This window comes from Polyodon spathula, chromosome 18 (genome assembly GCF_017654505.1).
Source record: "Polyodon spathula isolate WHYD16114869_AA chromosome 18, ASM1765450v1, whole genome shotgun sequence".
NCBI lineage: Eukaryota > Metazoa > Chordata > Actinopteri > Acipenseriformes > Polyodontidae > Polyodon > Polyodon spathula.
Genome location: NC_054551.1, coordinates 28,954,495 through 28,977,826, shown reverse-complemented (window position 1 = coordinate 28,977,826; position 23,332 = coordinate 28,954,495). Strand labels below are relative to the sequence as shown.

Genomic DNA, 23,332 nt, shown 5'->3' with positions numbered 1-23,332 from the left:
TCTGTCATAACAAGGGCATGCAAATCGGTGCACACGAAAGTCATTTGGAAGATATTCATACAGCATTGGCATCAAAAACGTGATGTCAATAACTCGGGGTACCTTATCAAGTGCAGACAGCGAACGCACCTTACAGAGACGAGACAGTGTTTAGAATGGAGGCAGAACAAGACAAAAACAAATTTCAAAAGTCACCAAAAAATATTTCTGCTTCTTGCCTCTTTTCATGTTTCAGCCTGTTTGTCTCTATTCTATTTGTCTTTTAGTCCTGCCAGACAATGCAAACAACGTTACTGTGACTAGAGGATAGAGAAGTAGATCTGCCTCATAACAGAAACAGTGAATATTGATCTCGTCACAAGCCATTGCTTCTGGCATAGGTAGAAACTAGTAGGCACTTTAAATGTATACAGTTATTTGATTTGACATTACATCTTATATTATTAAAGAGTAGTCAATTCTGGGATATGGAATCAGCAGATACCAGGGGTTATTTTCTGCTGGTTATTGCTCTAAGGTTGCATGTACTACAACAGAACCCAGTGCTTATTGTCCTTCTTCTCCAATGTATTTTCAGCCACACAAGTATGGCTGTAAGGCAGCACTCTTCGTTTTGTAACATGTTGTTGAAAAGACAAAGGTGTTGTGACAGACATGCACTCCTGACACTGGACCAGCAGGCAGGAACAATCTCTGTGCCTGACCCTTTTAACTCAGGGGAGGGGGGGGGGGGGGGGGGGGTCAGGCAATGGTTATTGGGAACCCTTGATAGGCTCATTCTGTGAGCTCCATCCTGAGAGCAGCAGGAGAGATGGTGAAGAGCCCTGCTTAGCACTGCTCCCTGTCTCCTCAAAGGCACTCCAGCCTCGCCTGGAGCGGTCGTGGTGGGGGGGTGGTGGTTGGGGGGAGAGGGTATTAGCCAATTCAAGGTGCTGACCTCCCACTTTCAGGGTCACTAAAGGGGCCTGGATGAACTCTTTAAGTGGCTTAAAAGCCTCTTTCTTCATGTTTTTACACCAGTGAGAGACCAGAGTAGCAGTACATTGATGTTTTTTTTACTCGTTCTTCTAGGTTTATAACAGGAGCTGGAGCCCAGGCCTATTGTACAAGGAAAACCAGCTTCTGCAGTGTAGGAAGCAGTAATGCAAGACATGGGTCGCATCCTCCTTAGCACTGAGCTGGAGGTTCCACACTTCAGATAAGTGAAACAAAACTGATTAAACGTCTTACAGCCCTGGCAGACTTAATTTTTATTTACTGCTTGTTTTTAGTTTTAAAAGAATTCTAAGTGTATAGCTGTCACAAAGACGACCGGAGTGGGGGATGTCAGACCAGAAACAGGAACCCGGAAATAAACAGAGAGAGAGAGGTGGAGTTTGGTGGAGCTGAGCGAATGGTCTCGCTCAGCATTTAATGAATTAACAGAACAGTAAATACAAAGGTTGTAACAAACAAAAAACACACGATACTGCACATTCGCCAAAACAAAAGAGACAAACTTAATGGACTACACATGCAAACACGGTGAGCTTCTATTTTTTTAACTACTATTTCTTCGTATTATTATTACGTCCGTCTCCAATTCCGTTCTCCACTCACCGAACACACAACCCCGAGTGGGTGAAAACATGCAGCTTTTATGCAGCTGTTCCGGCACTCGATTGTGAATCATTCAATTGGAGTCGTGGTACAACTGCGCATGAATTAATCAAGTGCAATTCCCTTTGCTCACATATTATTACGTTTTACTTCCACGTGAAGTGCTGTGCAATCCTCGTGACAAAATATAAATATACATTTTAAACACTTGTGTTACACAGACCCGTTCATATCCCGTGTACCAATGACTATGCACCAACATTAACACACAACATATAACACAAAATACACACAGGGGTGGGCACTTTGCCACAATAGCCCTTTAAAAAAACAAAAACAAAAACAAACAACTGTTCAGTAACAAAACAGTAAAAGGGTTTTTCATCAGATGGAAGTGCATTTGTAAAGAAAAACTACAGTCTGTAAAAAAACAAACCAGAAAACAAAGTTAGACCTTCCCACAACTGGGAAGAAAAGCGATGGATTTACAAAGTTAGAAAGTGAGGTTTTGTTTCTAGGAAACACCTTATACTTTAGCATTGGTTAGCTCTAAACTGGAATACCCTTCCAGTGTTTCTTTTTTTTTTCTGTTCCAGCGAGAAAGAGAAAGCCTGACAGTGGTGTCCCTGTGCCCCTGTCTCTCTCCTTCTCTCTCTAGCCCTGACACCATGCTAGAAGCTAATTAGAATTCTGTCACTAAGTAAATGCATTGTGACCGGGCAGTGACAGGCACGCGGTCCTTACACAGGATTGGGAGACAATCAACATCAAAACACTCGGTGCGGCAGACACCCTTTTAACAGCAGCGGACTTCATCGCGCTGACCTGACACTCATTTAAATTAACTGGAGCGGGAGAGGCCAGCTAGTGCGGTGGAATAATGCACTGGCTGGCTGACTGACTGACTCGTGCTTACTAGAAGTGTTCTACTTTTACTTTTCAGTTTCTATTAACTAGTCACAGACAGTTTTCTCTGTTTAGATGTCTTCGTCCTTCTCATCTTCTTCAGTTAATCTCCTGTGGTAGGCAGTTATAGCCACCCTGTCTCTTAGAGCAGAACATTGATCACAGTCACTAAGACACCAGAACTGTTTCCCAATCACAGTACAGTGCTCCTTTTATAAGGCGGACCTTTACACTGCGGAACAGGTTATAAGGCGGTACGGTCACGGCTCCCATTTGCTCCACAATGCCATTACGCTAAACCTAGTATTCTCGTTATAAGGCAGAACACAAACAGCACAGTCTCTTAACAATGGTTCCCGACTACAGCGATATAAAGGGAGAGCACTGTATTATACACATACAGCTATAGCCAAAGGTTTTGCATTATACGTTAACAAACTGAATTACATACCGCTTTGTAGTTTTCCATATACTTAATGAAATACTGCCAAAAATGTTTAAATCTAACATTAAATACTGTATTATTATTAGGGTTTCCGGTAGACACTTGCAATATAATTTTTATAGTTTATTTGACTGCATGATGTTAAATATAAGATCTTAATTATGTTCATTATATATATACATACATACACATATATACACACACACACACACACACACATATATATATTTTTTTAATTATTCTAAAATTCTAGGTGACTATTTGGCCATAGCTGTTTACGTTGGACCTGGTTTTTGGCACGGCAGTTACCCTGGGAGGGCCATCGCAGAGCAGCTCCTAATTGAGGCTGTCATCTGATTGAGCCGTCCTTGCCATGGGGAGACAATCAGCCGAGACCCCCAATCTGACAATAGCTCATGTACACTGACATGCAGATGTCCCCGGTAATGCTGTAATTAAGGTTAAAGTCTTACTCCGGGCATCAAATAACTGTAAACACTTGGCAGAAAGAAGAGCACTTCCACAGCCTGCTAATTCCAGCCAAGTCTGAATCCTCTCCTCCCAGCAACTGTCCTCTGAGCCACCCCACCAAATCCAGCCTTGTAAATTGAACGATCAAGTTCCAAACATTGCACTGTATATAAAACATGATGAAATTAAGAGCACTTTCTTTTCCAGTTTGAGTGGCCATCTTTCTCCCAACATACGGAGTGTGTGGTGTGCGGAGGGGCAGACTGTCTCTGTCTCCATGTTAAGTTGCAGCACGGTGACAAACGCTCAGAGCGAGCGCGTTCAGGCTGTAGCACTAGAGCGCAAACTGCACTAAATTCAGCCCTGGCTCGCCTATGTCAGCGATCCTCCAGCATATACTCCTGAAAGACTCCAGTGCCACGGGGCCATACCTGCTGCTACAGACTTCTTTATTTAGCTAGGCAGGGCCCACAGAAAACAGGTTCTCGTACCAGTGATGACCTGGGGAATACAGCTTAGTGCTCTCTAGCATTTACACTGTGCTGGGGCATTGGTTGCGCTCTGGCTCAGAAGGAAGAGAGATCCCTGGTAGCTGTGCACAAATCTTCTTAGAGATCTCCTTGTATTCATATAAAAGCATATATGAACATGGGAACGTAGGAATGTGTATTTGTAACATAAGAGGCTCCAATACCTACAAACAACTAAGAATACTGGTAGCATAATGAAATTCAGGAGGAGTGTCCAAATTGACTAATGATTCATAATAGTGTTTAATAAAGAACAAAGTGCAACTGAATGCCACAGCACATTACGAGCAAATGTATGCATTCTATCACCGTCTGTCGCTCTCTCAGATTTACTCGTTTCACTGTATCATGTCATCCTTTAGGTAATTTTTGTTCTGTTTTTCAAATAGATGTTTCTAGAGATGGAGGAGGTGGCTGGAAGAGGGCAAAAAACAAACAGCCTCTTCCTTCTTTAATATTCATCAGTGTAAGTGAAGACCGGGCAAGCTAATTTACCCCCTTCTGTGTGCTTTTAGTAATTACAAGAGATGATCAATAGTCCAACTGAGCCTGATAAACACTCCCTCAGTATATAAATAAATAAACATAGGAGCAAGCCTAGGGCACTCTTTTAGAGATACCGTCTCAGCTCTTAAATTTTTTTAAAAGGCAAAGGGTTAACACTTTAAACTTAGTTGCTTTTAGAGTCCATGATTCTAGATCAATTGGGACCTAAAATCAGGGACTGTCAAGGTTGCTTACCCCCTTGTGCTATTACTTCAAAATACATGTTTAATTGGGGGCGAACAAAAAGTGAAGACCAAATGAACAAACCTTAAAGATGTTAAAACCAAAACCAAGAATATACGCTTAATACCAAGAATGATTGCTCCTGGCTGTGATTCAGTAACGGTAGGCCCCCTTTTGTCTGAAAGAATCAAAGTTCTGTGGTTGAAAACAAAACAAAACAAAAAAAACCTGCCTCCAATCCACAGATAAAGCTAGACTCCATCAATATTGTAACAGAATCCACAGTTCAGGAATAGCTAACTAATTAAAAGGTGGTTTTAAATAATTTATCTCCTTAACTTGTATTGATTTGACAGTTTGGTGGTAAGAGAGTAATGCTATAAAATGAAACAGCTTCAAACAGACACTGCTCACACGCACACATAGATTTTCTGAGTTAACTCATCGAGCTTCATGTCTGCTGACAGCTACAGCTGTACTGCACATCACATACTGCTAAGTTAACACTATTTCCATGTCTTAGAAAAACAAACAAATTGATGTTACAAAGATCAAATGCAGCTTAGTTTTTTTTTTCTTCTTTTCATTACTAGTTTTGCAATCAAAAAATACCACAAACTTAGCAATGGGGCAAATGCTTTGTGAACATGACCCACTGTCTATGCTATGGTGAAATGACCAAGCTGACAGCAGTTAACAAAAGAATGGAAATTTCAACACCTAAAAAGGTAACTAAAAAAACAATAACTTAGTTACAAACTAAATGGGTACCGTGGAATAGTAATTATGTACTTGTAAATGTACTGTACTGGCAAACGAAGAATGGCTGCTGTGTACTGTAACTCAACCTTTGGCCTCGTCTCTCATGTCACCATCCTCCTTTTGCAGGAGGAGTAGGAGCACGTGTACACACTTAACTTAACGTTAATTCCAGTAAATCCTACCTGATTTGAATTGCTATCATTTTGCATTTTTGTAGCTTGTTCTATATATTTGTTGTTTTAATGGTATTTGCTAGAAGCTACTCTGAACAAAATTTATCAATCACTCTTTCCAGGAGGTGCATTATACTCGACTTAAATACACATTTATCACAATGTGTTTCTTCTATAGGAAAATGTGAAGAGCTACAAAATGATGAGAATACACATCAGGTAAGATGCACAGGAATTATTTTGTCAACTCTGTAATTTAAGCAGAGTACAAACAGACGGACATCATATATGAAGGCTATGAGGTTTATCCATTGTGCAATACAGTAATATAACTAAAGTTCTCTGGATTACATGTTCTTTTTTTATATATAAGATCAGATCCCAAGAACTGACTTTTCTGTATTAAATTTGCTGGTGCTAAGTTATTCACTTCTATGTATCTGTTATAAATCCTCAGCCTTTAAGATCTCCAGAGTTCTGAACTCCCTCTATTGAATTTGCTGGCTCTCAGATCTACAGTTCCCCACATGCTAGTGCTGAATTCTCCATAGTTAAAATCCCACTCCATGTTTCTGAATTTGTCCCTGTGCTCTTTCTAGCTTCTTTTTAACAATACATTGCATAGTGAATAACATTTCATGAGAAACCACAGAAGAAAGCTGCACAATAAAAAATGAAACAAAGAAAGAAAGAGATACACAGCCAAGTGTCCTTATTGGGTTCACTACATCCAGTTGTATGTTTTCAACGCGTGGAACTAAAATTGCTAGGAGCAAAAATTAGAAAACTGGACTGAATGGCTAACGCAAGACAACAGTGCAGAGAGAAATGATGTGTTGCTAGGCGCCCACTGAAATGTGACAGCCCTCTAAACTGTCTGGTTCATTAGAAATAAAATGGAAAAATGGCTCTGTAGTATACGCAGGGTAGACATACATACATATATACATACATACATACATACATGATGATGCCTATATATGTGTGCAGGGTAACAAAATAATGCAGAACATCCTTAAGCTGTGTACCACCTTTTCAGAATAAGGCACTGAGATAGAGAATTGTCCACTAGGGGAAGAGCTGAGACCACTCCAACTCCTTACACCCAGCCTGTGAGTCAGACTGCTGTTGAGCTGCAGAGCCTGGTGGTCTGGGGCTAATAACAAATATGAATAAATATGACCAAGCATTTTGAGACCTCCCGTGCCTCCACTTCAGCGGTGCGATGGATAAATGAGCAGTTAAGCTGTCAGAGACGTTAAGTGTGGAAATGAATAGAGTCCTGTGGCTTTTCAATCACTGGGAAGAGAGCTAGTGCTCAAACACAAACAGAGAAAAAAAACAGGACCCAGTCCTGTCACTCGTCACACCACTCAAACAGAAGCAGTAAATGACACTTGTACTGCGCTTTAAAGAAGGTAAAACACCTGGAGGAATACATTTTAAACAAGAATGTCAGTTACATGCATCCCCCGCCATGGATTCAAATTCAAAATTAGACCAATCAGTATGATGATAAAGTTCATGAGCATGACAAATATCAACAGTTTGTACAGAACAGTAAAGAATGTGAAGAAGCAATTCTCCAAATAAATGCAAAAATGCAAGTGTGACATATACTGTAGATGGATGGATGTGTTACGGACAGACAGAAACCCCGACATACCTTCCAAAACTGATATTTCAATCAATTATAAATAATGTTAATAATACGTTTCATGATTATTTGTTAGCGGTTCTCCAGACAAATGGAAACAATGTGTGACAGACTTACTAACAGACATAAACACGCCCCTTCCTTTAGACACACGCCTTTTCCTGTATCAACGGGCCTATTTTCAGTAAGATGAGTTCACTCACCGATGCCACTGTGAAGCCTCCCCTCCTGTTTCAGGTTCAGTCCCTCCTGCATGGCAGGCAGCCCACTCTTCGGCCAGCTCCCCATCGCAAAGCTGTACGCCTGAAATGGCAAAACAGGGCAAGAATCAAGGGGAGAAAATCAAATGTTATTTTTTCACAATCCGAGAATTCAACTATACTCAGCTGACCACATCATTTAATACAGGTTGTTCGAAGGTTAAACCACTGATCTTTTGTACTTGGAACAACTTTCAACTGAAATTTTAAAAGATGAATCTGATAAACGGCAGGGATATTGGATTTCCTGATTAACACTGTTAAGCACATCCACTGGCACCTTGGCTTCAGGGCTCCACGGTCTCTTAATTCTATTCACAGCTAACCATGCGCAAATACCTTGTTAGACTTCTCTTCGTAATCCTTCACTGGAATTGTCCTTGATCTAAACAACGCCTGATCTTAGTATTGACACTCTTTAGATCATTACAAAAGAATCCTTTGTCGACCAATGTTACCAAAACAAACACTTCAAAGAGCTATGCAGAAGTCTCTAGTGTACTGAAGTACAATATGGAAAATGCCAAAGGTTTAAACAGAGGCAGGTCTTGCAAAACAACTGTTCAGATCAACTGAAAGAACCCCATCGTGTCAATGTGGCTCACCTTACATAAGTGTACATACAGGATAGATGCACAGAAGCACAGCAAGCATAGTAAAAGCAATGGCAAGGATGTATGGTTAAACATGGTACAAAAAAAAATAAAATAAAGAAATTCTTGTGAAACGGGTCAATCCTGGAGAATGCATTTTAATCAAAGTATCTCTATCTCTGACTTTCTGTTCAATCTTCACACAGCTATATGTGCTAATACTGAAGGTTCAGCACTTCTGTGTTGGGTTACTCTTCTGGAATAAGAATTATGTGACCTCTGCCACTGGCGAAAGGACTGCTTCATACTAGGCTGTTGACTAGCATTGATTATGCTGATAGTGTTTACTGTGGCACTCCAAAGTCTCATTTAAACAAGTTCAATGGTCTGTATGACTGTCTTTGTAGATTGGTTTTGACGTGCCCTCATTTGACTCACATTTGTTTAAAGTACAATACATGTTTATTAAACTTGATTGGTTACTGTTACCAGTGGGCGGCTGAATAGAGTTTAGAAGCTTTAACCACCTGTTTCAGACATTCCAATTCAATACAGTGCCATCTACACTTGTATCTTAATAAGAACTGAATGTCTGCCCTTGGTTATTCATCAGTGATGGGATTGCTCCCTAAAACAACTACAATACCAAACAACTTGAACTGCTTTAGGAGACATTCTCCAGTCTACCAGCTCACTTTTGTCATTCAGAAAGCCAACTAGAGACAATCAGAACAATAATGCAATCAGAACAATACTGACCCCTATCCTAACACACAAACACTGTGAAAAGAGCCATCTTGCCTAGACAACTCACTGAATGACATACAGACAAGCCAGTAAATACCATAATTACAATTAATACAATTACACTATGTTTAAACAGGATTAGAGGAGGAAATAAATAATGATATGTATCTGAAGGACCTTTAAAACAACATTTTTTCATAGGCATTCATCATTGCAAAATAGTACAAACTTGGCAACCAAGAATAATACAATCAAGTATTCCACTGGATGCAGGTTATATATAATCAGTTGAATACAATACACTATCTGATACTAGTGATATAATAACTGATTCTCATAGCACACACATGTCTGTGCACCCATCACACAAGGTGCCTGGCACACACTACTCTCAGTATGGAATTTCATTAATCATTCCTTCCTATCAAAGTAAAATCTTTGAGGGCCTCGATATGAGTGGCAGACAAGTCCACGTGAACACACATTAACACTCTCACACACACCCAGACGTGTCACAAGCCTGTCGCTATTACTCTCCCATCATCCCAGAAGCACACACTGGTGCAGGCAGCCCCGATACAATGGAATGGCTCAGAGAAAAGAAGCAATGAAGCTGAAGAGATGTTAAGAAAACGTGATAAATGGCAGCTTGCGCCTCGCGAAGTGCACAGCTGTACCGTGTCGACTTGGAGCTGCCAAGCTGGCTGACAGAAACCCTGTCACTTTGACTTAAGACAATCCCGCTCCCCCTTGCCAAGGCAGCAGTGCCAGATCGGGATGCTGCCACGCTGGCTTTAACTTGGGTTGAGAAATAACAAAGGACATGATACGGCAGTGACCAAAACTGTCAAGCCGATTTCAATTGTTTACAACGGGTGGACCACATGAAATGACACAATATTGGTCTCACTACAGTATGTATGACTTAACAACTCTGTGAAGCAAGGAACAGCAGTAATGTAATTGAGGCATAGACTACAACTAGTACAGTCCAGACTGGATCCTTACTGTGGCCTTTTGTAGCACAGTTAAAACTATATGTTTACTGCGGCTACTATTTGGTATCAAAGTCCAATCTGTGTACTGATCAAGGCATTTTATAGCACGGTCCTAACTGTGGTACCTATCAATCTGAACTTCATGGAATCAATTCGGAAATTTCAGAACACATTTGCTTTCCTCACCTCTGAGGAGAGGGGAAAAACAAACAGTAACATCACTAGATGGCCACAAAACGGCATGCTTAAGAGGATTCAGATAAAGAAAATAAAGCCAGCCCATCAGTGAAACATGTTAGCTGACCTTTGGATAAGGTCTAAAGGTCTCTCCCATGGGTGAATGCTGTTGGACGAGCTTGTTTCTGAAGTCTCTGTGGATAGGTGGGAGGATGGGCGAGGAAGCTCTACCACCTTTATACTCACATTCTCTGGCACCTCGGTTGACTTTAGCTCAGTGATTATCAGTTCTGACCGCACAATGTTAATTATTAGTCATTATAAAATTGACTTTTATAATGCTGCATGTTCATTTTTTTAAAATACTCAAATATTCTGAATCCCTGAACCCTGACACAGCTGTTGGTCTTGTGAGAAAAGTTTGGTTTGACGTCTAGTTACATTTTGGATGCAGGGGAAAAGAAGGAAACTGATAACTGCTGGCAGACTCTTGTGTTATAAAAACAGATGAAAATGGAGTTATGTATGCCACCATGACCTTTAACGAAAGTACAAAAAAACACAAAAATCCCTACGAACAGAACAAAGAATGGCACCGCGGATTCACGTTTGAAATGGCTTCTGTCCAGTAGCATCACTAGAGAAGTACTTGCCAAAACTTCCAGCAAATCCAGCTGCCGTTTTTCTTCCCCCTAACAAAGGAGAACAAAACATGTTTAATTATCGTGATGTATTGTATAGGCTAGAGCCAATGGGTGTAAATTACCTAGCAACGTTGCCTAGAATAAGCAGAAAGGCAGACACCACACAAATACACACCAATCATTGCATCCGCAGTATCTTAATACAGAAACTGCCCAACGCTGGATTGCAAGTGAAATTATGTCAGTCAGCGGTCACAGATCGGACAGCTCCCTGCAGAGTTATTGGGAACCGTCGTTAGAAAATCGAACGCGCTGGAGCAACATCTTGACAGAGGAAAACTCCACAGGATCGCCAAACAAAAATATAAGATCAGATGAAAGCAAACCCCCTTCCTTCACCTCAATGTCCCTCTTCTGCAACAATTGACAGTCACTTTAAGAATTGTACAGTTAATGGAAACATTAAAATTAATGTCTGCGAACACAAAATTGCAACTCAAAGAAAAATCTTACCTGAGTATCAGTAGTTCATAGGAACTATTTTCTGTTGCAGAAAGTTATCCTTCAAATTTCTGAATAAATCTTGTTTCTCTTGTATTTATTTATATTTACGTTAGTAAATCCGTTTTATAACCCCAACCCTAACATTAACCTTCGTACCTTAATGCTTTTAATAACATCTGGGGATATTCCACATTAACACAGTTAAACCAAATGAACTAGTTCTCAGGGATTAAACATTTGAGGCTGTGGCATTTGGATGGTATGAAAAGGAGAGAATGGGTGGGTCACAAGTTAGAGGAAAATAAAGACTCACTGTCATGTTATAAGACCATGACATGGGCCTAATTACAAAGGAATAGGTTCTTTAGGTCATGAACTTCACCCTCTGGAGAGGCTTGTGGATGCCTATATTAATCCTGTCACTCACTGTTCCTGTCTCAGTGTATCTATTATACTAAAGTCTGCTCAAAACAGTTTTTCTGCCACCACTGACTGTGTAGAACCATTGTGAAGCACTTCAATGGCTTGACAACTTCTGTAAAGTGGCTTATTTTTGTGGCATGATCTAACTGCATCTAATTGAACTCGTTGCCTTATTGGATATAGTGCAAATCAATGTATTGTTTACACAACAGTGTCTCTTCATTCACAAGTTCAAGACTATGATAGATGAGACAAGACCATGCTTTCCAAAATCCCTATACGGTATTCTGTTGACGATATACATTCAAATAAATAAATAAATAGCAAACAATTTTCTGAATACATATATCAGATATTTAAATGGTATTTCTGCTTTCATTCATTTTAATACCAATGTTATACTCCTTGCAGTACAAGTATTGCATTGTATGAACTTCAGCTAGCCATAGGGGTTACACAGGCTTTGAATATAAACAAGATGCTATTTTAGATTCATTGAATCAGATTGAGCATCTCAAAGTAATAATGCCTGTCAACAAGGCCCTTTAGTTCTTGTAAACACATGCCACTGAAAGTGAGAGAGCGAGGGAGCGAGAGAGACACCACTGAGGAGTCACCTGGCCCCCCTAGTTTTGAAGGTCAAGGAGAGGCTCATGCATATTCATGGCACTCGTCCGGGATCGATTGGTTTTAATTGTTTTTCCTGGGTCCTGGAAGGAAGTGCCAGGGGCTATTGATCTGCTGGAGATGAGGCCACTTACACATCAGGCTGAGAGGCAGTCGCTCGACACTCTGCAGGCAGGAGAAATGTGACAAGACAAGGTGCCGACACAAAACACAACATCAGTGTCAATCAGGGTCCGAGGGTCCCGCTGCTTGCATGCCGGCTACCGTCTCACGTTCATTGCTAGGTGGCATGACTGCTTAATGCCTACACCTCAAAGGGCCTGGGTTCAAATTGAGTTTCAAGTGAAATGAGTTTGGTGGTCTCAGCTTAGCCCTCAGTAAATAGTAGCTTGTTTTGTGCTTTTAAGCATTTTTTTTGTGTGTGTTTACTTTTATCAATATTTGTCATCATATACTACATTTTTCAGGAGAGCAAAAGCTTAAAAGAGAAGGCAGATCAGCTTTTTTCTTGTTTCCTGTATGAGTCCAACCTGAATTCCAGAGCCCGCCAACCCTCTCCACAGTTGAGACAACTACCAAACTGTGCAGTGTTTTCGTGATGCAGACATACGATTCAAACCCAGGTCAAAACCTAGTAAATGGTTCCACTTCATCACCAAGACCTTTACATTTGAACTTCCAGTCCTGGGTACTAAATTCCTCCTGCAGTGGGTTGACAGTCTAGTCTTTTATCTCTGGAGCTTGAATCACAAGTGAAATTAGTTTGATAGTCTAAACTTAGCTTTAGTAAGCAAAAGTCCGCCTCACAAAACCACTCAGTGGTTTAGCTTGATTGATTGCTATTTTAAGAAGGTTCCAGGACTAAATGGCAGTGTCATGTAAGGATTATTGGCTGAGGTTTGTTGTGGACCACTCCATACTTGTCCCTCAACTTGAACAAGCAGTAAAATTGAGTTGAAATAAATTAAACAAAATAAAATAAAAACAACAAAACCAGGCATTTCGGCAACCATGTCACGCTACAAAAACCCACGTTCTTGTCTCGACAGCGACAGTCCACACAAACAGCTAGTAGCTGAGGCATTTTAGCTTTTTTTTATTTCCTCTCTCTGGCTCTTTTCTCTTTCCCTGCCTTCTTTGCTAAAAAAGGGATAATCAGCGTTTACTCAGGCAAAGCAAAAAAACATTTAAGTGAAGGGGAAGGGAGATTGCAGGAACTACTGAAGAATAACACTGGGCTGCTTTTGCTGTCAAATCACACAATATTTTCGGTAATAGATTCTCCTCCAGACACTCAATTCGAATCAAAAGAGATCCTCCTTTATCCCAGTGCATCAAATATTTAAACACTCGTATTAGCTGCGGAGTCATCTCCTCGCCAGGAGCTTACAGTGCCAATCTCTTCTGGGTTTTTTATTTCTGTTCTCTCTTCCATCTCTGTTGTAATATCCACAATGTTATCTCTAGAAACCTCCATATACCCTCTTATCATTTTATTTTCAATACTTAAAACGGTATTAGTTTTTTTTTCTACTCCTTTCTTTCCGTCTTTCTTGCTTTCTTTTTGTCGCTCGTCAGGGTTTTCAATTTTAAGAGGCAAGGCTTAGAGATTGCGCAGAGAAGGAATAGGGAGAACCAAGAAAGAAAGACGAAAAAAAGGCACAGCAACAGCAGCGAAGTGTCTGACTGATGCCTTTCAACTGAGGCAGTCTAGCTTGTCAAATCACAGGCTGCAAAATGAATTGGCATATCTATTCAGCCTGCTGTGAGATGTCATGCAACACAGTTTCATATTCCTAGGTAAGGCACGATAAAGCAATTGCCCGGCCGACACCATCTTGTAGCTTTTCCTGGTAATATTCTCCCTTTCCCCCAGCACGGATCCTGACATGGAGAGATTTTCCAGGCTGAGGAGCTTGGGTAGTCTCCCAGCTAGGGACAAGAGGAGGTAGGAACAAATTAGGATGAATTGTGGGGCTCATGAAAGGTACAGGACTGGTAGTACTAGAGCCTAAACTATTCTGTTTCCAGTGATAGCGGGAGCTCTTAAAGTTTGCCCAGTCTGTACTGGAGACCACCCTTTTTGGGTTACAGGAAGCAGTTCAGTTTCTATGCCTATACAATTCTAGGCCTCTCTTCAGCTAAATTAAACAATGGTGCCAGATGGATACAAAATGGCATCCATTTTTGCACTGTTTTATAATCATTTTTTACTATCTTACCTTCCAGACAATAAGGTAATGTTAACTACCTTCATGGCCAGCTTAATGTCTTCTTGACAGGTACATTAAAGTAGCTGTACAACTAGTTTCAACCGGGAAAAAGAAATAACCCCAAAAACTACAAGCGATAAATTCACAATTGCCAAGATGTACGTTCTTTCAAACCATAGAATGTGAGGTCTATATAGCAAAAGGCAATCACAAGATAAAGCATATTACAATATAACATTTAATTTGAAGAATACTTTAATTTGACAATCCTATAACATATACAAAGCACACCTTTTAAAATCTTTTTAGTGCAAGAGGGCACTTTACACCTGCAGAGCAACCAATCGTACTGTTACAAAATGGAGATGTACCGTACTATTAAGAAATCAGTGAAGGGTAGGAGAGATTAGCTAAGACAGTTAGTGATAGACATAGCTCGAGACTTCCTGCAGATTGTGTTACTTCAGAATTGGCAATGATCATGAGTCATCCTACAGCACCCCAGAACAAACCTCCAGTTTGTTATACAAAATGTCAAGATTACTGCTGGAAGTGGCATGACAAGCTGCATTTCAACTCTGACCTGGAGGGACAGTCTGTTCTGATTTTTAAATTCATAGTGTCAAGTTTTGCTACTTTGAAAGCTTCTGCATTTTACAGATGTGCTGTGACCATGTTTCTGTCCTAAAAACTCAATCCACAATGACTGTTTTTTACCCATTTATCAGTCCTCTTCTCACAATTATTTCCTCTCTCTCCATCAAGTTTCCACTTTTATACTCTCTTCTCATCTTCTCTCCCATTTCTTAATAGTTTTTAAACCCTTATACTTTCCAAAAATGAATGGATTCCTTCAGCTTTGGTGTCTCTAGTTATAAGGTTTCTAGTTTTCCATATCCAGGGCACTCGCATTGCATGTTTTCTTTCTGTCATTGTGGGAACAAGTGACCTTATCCTGTATTTAAATTCAAAGGGATTTTATTACTATTACAATTTATTAGGGCTGTCAATTAATCGCAGTTAACTTCTGCGATTAACATGTTATTTAGTTTTAGATTAATATTTTTAACGCACGTTCATCGCCCTCTGAATTGACACTCTCAGCATACCGCAATTCCTTGCGACGGTTAATATATTCGAGTGCATGCAATGCAATAAGGGAAGTCGTTGTTTGACTAGAAAGTTACTTACGGAACTGCATAATGGAGCAAAGCACAAAGTGAAGGACTTATGAATAGGAGTTTTTTTTTTTTTTTTTTTAACAGTTGATTGGATAGAAAGACTGTTACTTGTATCTGTTAATTCCAGTATCACAGAATGCATCTAGTCTGCTGTACAACCTGCGTGCTGTAAACACGCCTTCACTTCACAAAATACAGCAGTTATTCAGCAACAAGCAGCAACAACAGAACAACAAATGAAACCCGCCAGTTTCAATATAGTATTTTTTTTTTTTTTTTAATTAAATTCAGGGTCTCTGCAAGCCTGTGGATCAAGCTACATCATGTCAGTACAATACAGGGTAGCCTGTAAGTGCCTCAGCTAGATGTTGGCATTCAGCCCATGTCCACGTTGGAAGTGAAATTCCGGTATTAAGGGAGTTTGTAATAATGAGGATTCTTGTACATGTCTACTGCTCCATCATGTGATTATGTATTTATTATTTATGTGTATGCTGTAATGCTTACTGGGCTTAGTAGGACACCCTGTATTACCAAAGCTGTTACAAAGTGGACAGCTACCGACTTTTAATTTTATTTCAATGACTACATTTATTAAAAATAAATGTATTTATTTATTTATGCATGATGGTAGGAGTCTGGTTGGGAGAGTTGGAGTAAGCTGATTATTGTGTGTATTCTAGAAACTGGACAAGGAACTACTGGAATGGTATCTGGGTTATGATTTGGATTACGATTTGGTTTTGGTGACGAGGTAACAGGCTTAGCCTGCCTTGTTATTAGTTAGGGAAACATTTGTTTAGCCAGTTTCTTTTTTTTTTTTTTGTTTATTTTCTTTTTTGTTGTACATAATAAACACACGCTACGGCGTTTCCTGGCATTCTGTGTCTATAACAGCAAATACTGGAGTTATTTTGTATAATTCTGTGAAAATAAATATAAAACCATAAAGTGGGGCCAACAATATGAATCCAGAAATAAGAAAAAACGTTTTTTATGATGAGCTGTTTTTTGGATACTACTACTACTAATAATAATAATATCAGTAATAAAACTAATTTGAATTAGATGTATGCATTCATTTTATCAATTAAATGTGATTAAAACCAAGATTAACAGATACAACTTTTTAATCACGATTAATTTTTTTAATCGCTTGACAGCCCTACAAATTATACAACATTGCCTAAATGACGTCTTTTCTCTTGCAGTCACCATTTTCAACCCATCCATCAAACTATATCTGCTCCATTTTTCAATAACCTTCTCTCATACTCTACCTTCTAATCCTCTCACTTCCCCTTCTCTCAGTTCAAATTCAGAAGAACTTTGCTGACATGCTAAGATATTGGTACATAAAATATAGAAAACCAAGTAAGAGGATAACAATAAGAGGATAACAAACTCTGATCAGTGTCTCTACTTTGCATTTTTGCCAAAATGACACCCTGATATTCCAAATCACCTTTCAGTGCTATGGTTTCTAGCATCCTACCAACTCTCCACAACCCCCTTCTCATCCAGTTGTTCTTCCTCACACCCCTACTTGTCCTGTCTTTCCCTTTTCATCTCTTCTCTCTCCTCTCCCCTCTGCCCCATTAGTTTAGTGACCAGCGGGCTGTGACAGTCTCCAGTAATGGTGTTCCCATGTGCACCAAGGAGCTTTTCCATTAGCACGTCTAATATTCTGACACCTAACAACACGCTATTACACTCATACACTGATCACCGGCTGGAAATTACATTGCCGGGCTGGCAGAATGGAAGAAACTGAGTGTGTCATGCCATGCACTGTCAGTCCTGTCACAAATACATACCAAAGCAGGCGTGCACATGGGGCTTAGCGTCTGAGTGTGTCACTTACTTTGCTTACAGTGTGTGTGTGTGTGTGTCCCTATGCTTGTGTTGTCATGTAGGTATGGCCTTTTCCAATGCTTGGATCCTCCAAGACCTCACTCGAATAGGATTAGAAAGATTAGTTTGGACAGAAATACCTGTTTTTCAAATTGTTGTCTGTTTAGGTTTAGTTTTTGTAAGAATGTGATTATATAGATAGCAGAAACTGTGTTGCTTCTCTTTTCTAAAATCTGAGTTTATGATTTCAAAATCTCATTATACTGTACATGAAAAAAACATAGTGAAATTGTATGAAACAAGATTAAATTTACTTTATTACTATTAGAAATGATAAAGTATTGTCTGGAAATAAATTTAGCCTACTCATAGCTTCAAGCACTCAACCAAGTTTGGACACTTCTGTTAATGCAGTTTTGTGTTCAGGGGGTATTCTTCTATGCCTGGGAGTCGACAGCAGCACAAAACAGGGAAATAACATGGGTCATAAATAGCGCTGTATTCTTTTTCAGTGGATGCATCCTGTACTTATCTCTGGTTAAATTGTATAAATTATTTTTGAGGGTGCCAAAGACCCCCCCAGACTTTTTCAAGCACACCTATGGAATTAATTAGAAACAAGAGCTAAAAATGCAGGAGTTTGTCCCAGCGTAAGGTTGAGTGGGGCAGGGTCACCTTTCTCCTTTTCTCCCCCCCCTCCCTCTCTCTCTCCGAGGCACAAAGAGCCAAGGGGCTGCTGCTGCTGCTGTTGCTTCAGTTCAGGATATTGGCAGCCAGCACGATTCTTTGTGTTCCCTGCAATTTCCTCTGCCGCTGATTATTTTTAGCCACATGCTCCCCCCCCTAGAGGGGGCTCTGATTGAATGAAACACAACTCTGAGCTCCAATAAGTGTATTTCAATTACATCTGTCATCGGGTAATAATATAATGATATATCGTGTGATATTAAATCTATGCTAATCATATTGCATTATTATTATTTTATGTTTTGGGGAGCGGGGGATTTTTGGCTTCAAATCGTGTGTTAAAGTGAGATTGTTATTGCTGCAAGAAAGTGCAGGTAATTAAGATCTGCTGGTAAACAACACATTCCCCATTCCCCTGAATGTTACTACATATGCATGAGAAAAATACTCTTTATTACGACAAACTGTTAACGTATATGCCACATGGATATGGGTCCCATGTTTTAATTTGTGAATACAGTACCTTCAGATACCATGAGCTTTTGTATTAGCTAATGTTAGTTTAATTTAAATGACAATCTTTTTTGACCAATAATTTAGAGCACTTGGTTAAGGTTAGGGTTAAACGACAAGACTTTGAAAAGAAGCAATGTGTGTCCATATGACTTTGTTAGCTAGCACATATGTATATGTATATCCAGCAGTGGATTTTACTCTACACTTTCTAACATCACTCAGCATATACATAATATAGTCTATTATTGAGTAGGTTTGCAAGTTGTACAGGATAAGACATGAAGTTCTTAAGCAATACATACTGACACATGAAAAGCCTGGAAAAAAAAAAACACAAAGAGATTCTGATGCGCAGTAAAGATGTAATTTGAAAACATCCCCGATTCCCAAAAACACCTCCTCAGCTGGGTGCTGTATCCTGGAGTGTACCAAACTGGTTCTCTGTGCTTCAGAGATCCTGGCTAGTCAAACTCACGCTGTTCCCTGTCTTAGTCCACAGTAACACTGTTTACTTGGGAGTTCTTCTTCCTACAGCTGACACTTGTTTTAATAGGTTGGCTTGGTTTCTACTAAGTTGTTTGCGCTAAAATTAATGTGTTATCTAGCAGTTTCTAAACTGGCATATTTTAACGCAGTGATGTAAAAATACATTCCGGTTTGTGTTCCAAAGTGTAAAATTGTATTTGTTCAATCTGTTGAAGCCTGTGGCTAAATCTATAGGGCTATGGACTTAACTGTTTACCATTTTCCAACCTAGCTAAAAAAAGAACCAAGCAACAACAATATGATTAATCTGCAAAGCCTCCTGTCTCTGGCAGTTTAGATCACATACAGTCATTTAGTATCAGAAAAGAGATTCCGGAAGCAGTTGAACAAACTGGAGACTTCTCTGTTAAAAATTGTTTGTTCGGATTGCAGTCTTCAATACCAGATTGTACATTTTCATAGCAGTAATGAAGAAAATGGAGTGTTACTATGAAGGAAAGCAAAGAAAGAGACAGAAAATGAAAAATGAGGAACGACAGAAAAACAGGAAAGACATAGAAAGAGAAAACGAGGTAAAGAAAGCTAAGAATATCTGACAGAAATAATAGAATCAGTAAAAGAACAATGAAAGTGAAAAAGGAAGAATAAACAAATAAAAGATGAGGTGAGATGAGAGAGCACAACACGTTCAGAGAGAAAGAGGGATGCAAAAAATGAGAACTGATAAAAAAAATGACAACAGAAAAGGAGAAAGAAAACAGATCAAATTGAAAATTTAAGTGAAAGCAAGACAGAAAGAAATACAATTGTGACTGGAAGGCTGCTGAGAGCTACAAAGATAGAAAGAGTGAGTGAGAAAGAAAGAGAGTATTATGAAGAGATAGACAGATAGATAGATACACTTTATAAGAAAGGACTCAGAAAAGCAATGAAAGTCAAAAACAAACCCTTTAAAAGTGAATTTGAGCTAGAGAGAGAGAGAGAGAGAGAGAGAGAGAGAGAGAGAGAGAGAAAGTCTGTGTGTCTCTCTCCGCTGTTCCTTTAGCTCTGTGACTGGGCCGTGCAGGGCGAGGTGTTCTGAAAGCGACGGCGGGTAGGGAAGTGCACGCCCCAGCAAACTGCCAGCCAGCGCCAGTCACTTCGCTCTGCTCCCCATTCATCAAAGAGGCACAGGCCACTGGCCAAGCGAGGACTCCTATCATTACACCTCTCACAATGAGATCCATACCACTAACCCTGCCTTCATTCGCCAGGATTAATAATATCTCTTTCAACCTTCACACTGTGATAAATAGGCAAGGGTAGAACAAAAGGAGAGAGACAGAGAGAGAGCGAGAGCGCGAGAACGAGAGAGAGAGAGGGGGAAAGTGAGAGTTATAGAGAGACTTGAGTGAGGAACTTCAGGAAGAGGAAGCTCGGCCTTCCTGGTGTCGCAGAGTACAGTACAAGACATTCATGTACTGTATATCAATTTCTCTTTGTTTCTTTTCCTTGTGTTTTGTCTTTTTTGCCAAATCATCTGGGGGTAAAAAATGAAGTTGCATATTCAGAATCTTAATAGCATCTTGATTAAGTTCCATGGTGTTGAAGTTTCACAAAATGCTTTTTAAACACAAGCTTGTTAAACTTCTAAACAGAGGGAGCTCTTTTTTCCCTTCTGTTGTTACGGTTTTGTAATTATTTAAATGTTCTGTGCTACACTTAACACTTAAATAAAACTACACTTGTAATATGATCACGATGCTTTGTATTTGAGTTTAGCGGTTCAGTAGGGTTAAACTAAACCAACACTTTCATGGAGGGTTTACTGTCTTGTTCTAATTGGTCTGATAACATTTCACAAGGTAAAAAAACAAAAGAAGCAATTAAGAAAAAATGGGGGAAGAAAAATACTGAAAACTGCATTAATTCCACCAGAACAACAGTAAACAAGACAAAAGGCAAGGGCTCTGGTTATATAATGTTTGTGTATTTCACACACGGTTCACAGCCTGCTGCTAAGACTCGAAAGATGCTTATCTTGCAATGAGGGACCACGAAGACTGGGACAAGACAAGACAAGACAAAAAAAAAAAAAGAGAAAGCCAAAAGAAAAGGAAGAGGCTGAACTGAGAACAAAAGGACATCAGAAACTAATGAAAGTTCGTTAAAGAACATCGTTCGATGCCTTTGGCCCTCCGTGTTCTCGATTCCCTCCTTCCCCCTTTTATTCCGTCTTGATTTAAGAGTTCTTCTCTTGGCTCTGACAGTAAGGTATTTCTATCCTACAGATTATAACTCACTCGCTGTGATTATTCAACTCCAAAGCCCTGGCCCCAACTGCATTTAGCCCAAACATAATATCCTTCATGCATACATTATCCATCTCCCTTATTATGTGGAATCATTTCGGAATTAAATTTCAGACCTCTAATATTGGCTCAGAGAGCCGCCTGCTTTATAGGGTAGTCAAAGGTTAAAATACCAATCAAAATAACCCTGGCGATGCAGCGAGACATTTTAATATTCAGAAAGCTGGTAATTGTAAAAGGACATTTTTTTTTCCCCTCTGATTACCCCAACGGCAACACATGTTAACAGGACAGGGAAAGAAAGGAGTGGGCAGTAAGGTTCTGATGTTAGGGACAGTACTGTGGTGGTGGTGGGTGGGTGGGGGAGGGGGTTGTATGTGGTCAGTTATCAGCTGCTTTACTTTTAGGACTGAATTCGTACAACTATTTCACCTCAGTTACAGAATATTGTCATATGCTTTCCAGTCGAATCAAACATTTTTACAAGACCAAAAAATATAACAAACAATAACAAAGTGTATGTGTTGGACTTTACAGATACAGTTGATTCTTATTACACTGCAGGTAAACTGTGAAACTAATGGAACAAAATAGCAAAAAAGATTTGAAAATTGAGACACATTCAAACGAACTACATAGACACAACGGAACTGCGAATGAAGTGAACGGTAAACACATGGTTTAAAATCTCACACTGTTTAGGTTGTGTGGCTAGGGTAATAGAAAGCTCTTGTCTACTGTTTATTTAATTACAGCTTTAGCTAATTAATGACAGCTTTGGTTTATTTATCACTTGTATATGCTGGTGAGATGACTTACAAGCTTTCAGAACCACGAAGATAAATGCTGTTTGACAAACTGTTATTAAATATAGAAAGTATCAAGGAATTTAGGAATATGTTTACACAACAGTTTCAACAAGCTGTCTTTATCAATGTCATTATATGTCATAAAAAAATACACACGGTATTGTGAGGGTATGTATTTAAAAAAATATATATCTTACGTATCAAATGCCTTAAATCCTTCATTATCAATTAAACAAAAAACACCAGAAGATCTTTATCTAACAAGAAAACCTCTCAATTAAGACATTTGCACTCACTTTTATTATTATTATTATTATTATTAATATTATTATTATTAGTCAAAAAGATAACCTGTGTGTCCAAAATGAACAATTTCAATGCACATGCTGAAGATATCTGAAGGGGCCCTTTTGTTGTTGCTACTGTAGAAAGTCAGTTAAGTACATATCAAATGTTAAAGTAACAGGAGACAGTTAAAGTATGGAAAAGAAACAGAGAACTTTTAACATAAAAACCCTGGGGACATTCTCTGCTAGCTGTGATGTAAGTGATCTGCATGATTTTAAATCGCAACAACCTGTTCTGTCTCCTGTTAGTGCTGCTGTTCACTGTGAAGGTGCTGTATGTACACAGTAGTTTGCTTGTTAAGTGGATTGTCTGCTGTCAAGGTGTGGATCAGCGGTGTTAATAGATCAATGCTACAGGAATAAATTGGCTTACCTTCCAGGTGAGAAGTAAACTGGCTTATCATAAGTTACAAAAGCTTCAAGGGACTCACTGCCCCCTGTCTGACAGACAATACTGTTCCCTTAAACTCTCTCTGCTGAGCCGTCAACATACAGTACAAGGTGCAGGGCTTGAAAATGCAAGGAGTTTTTTTAATTTTCTTTTAAAGTGTAAATCCTCATTTTAGTGACCCCACAGTGTTTTTTTTCTCTCTCAACTTGCTGTCTACATAATGATATTACCATATACCCATACCGGTTCTTTACATTTTATGCTGCAAATGATACACACATTGATCACTAGCCCGATGTCACCTGCTGGACA

At 39.4% G+C, this 23,332-nt stretch overlaps 1 protein-coding gene across 1 annotated transcript in view; it reads right to left on the bottom strand.

Moving 5' to 3' along the window:
- The window catches only part of LOC121294085 (ERI1 exoribonuclease 3-like), a 66,052-nt gene that overhangs the window by 27,860 nt on the left and 14,860 nt on the right, over positions 1-23,332 (bottom strand). The window contains exon 7 of the mRNA XM_041217639.1: positions 7,476-7,575. Within this exon, the coding sequence (XP_041073573.1) occupies positions 7,476-7,575 (100 nt within the window). The remainder of the gene's footprint in view (positions 1-7,475; positions 7,576-23,332) is intronic.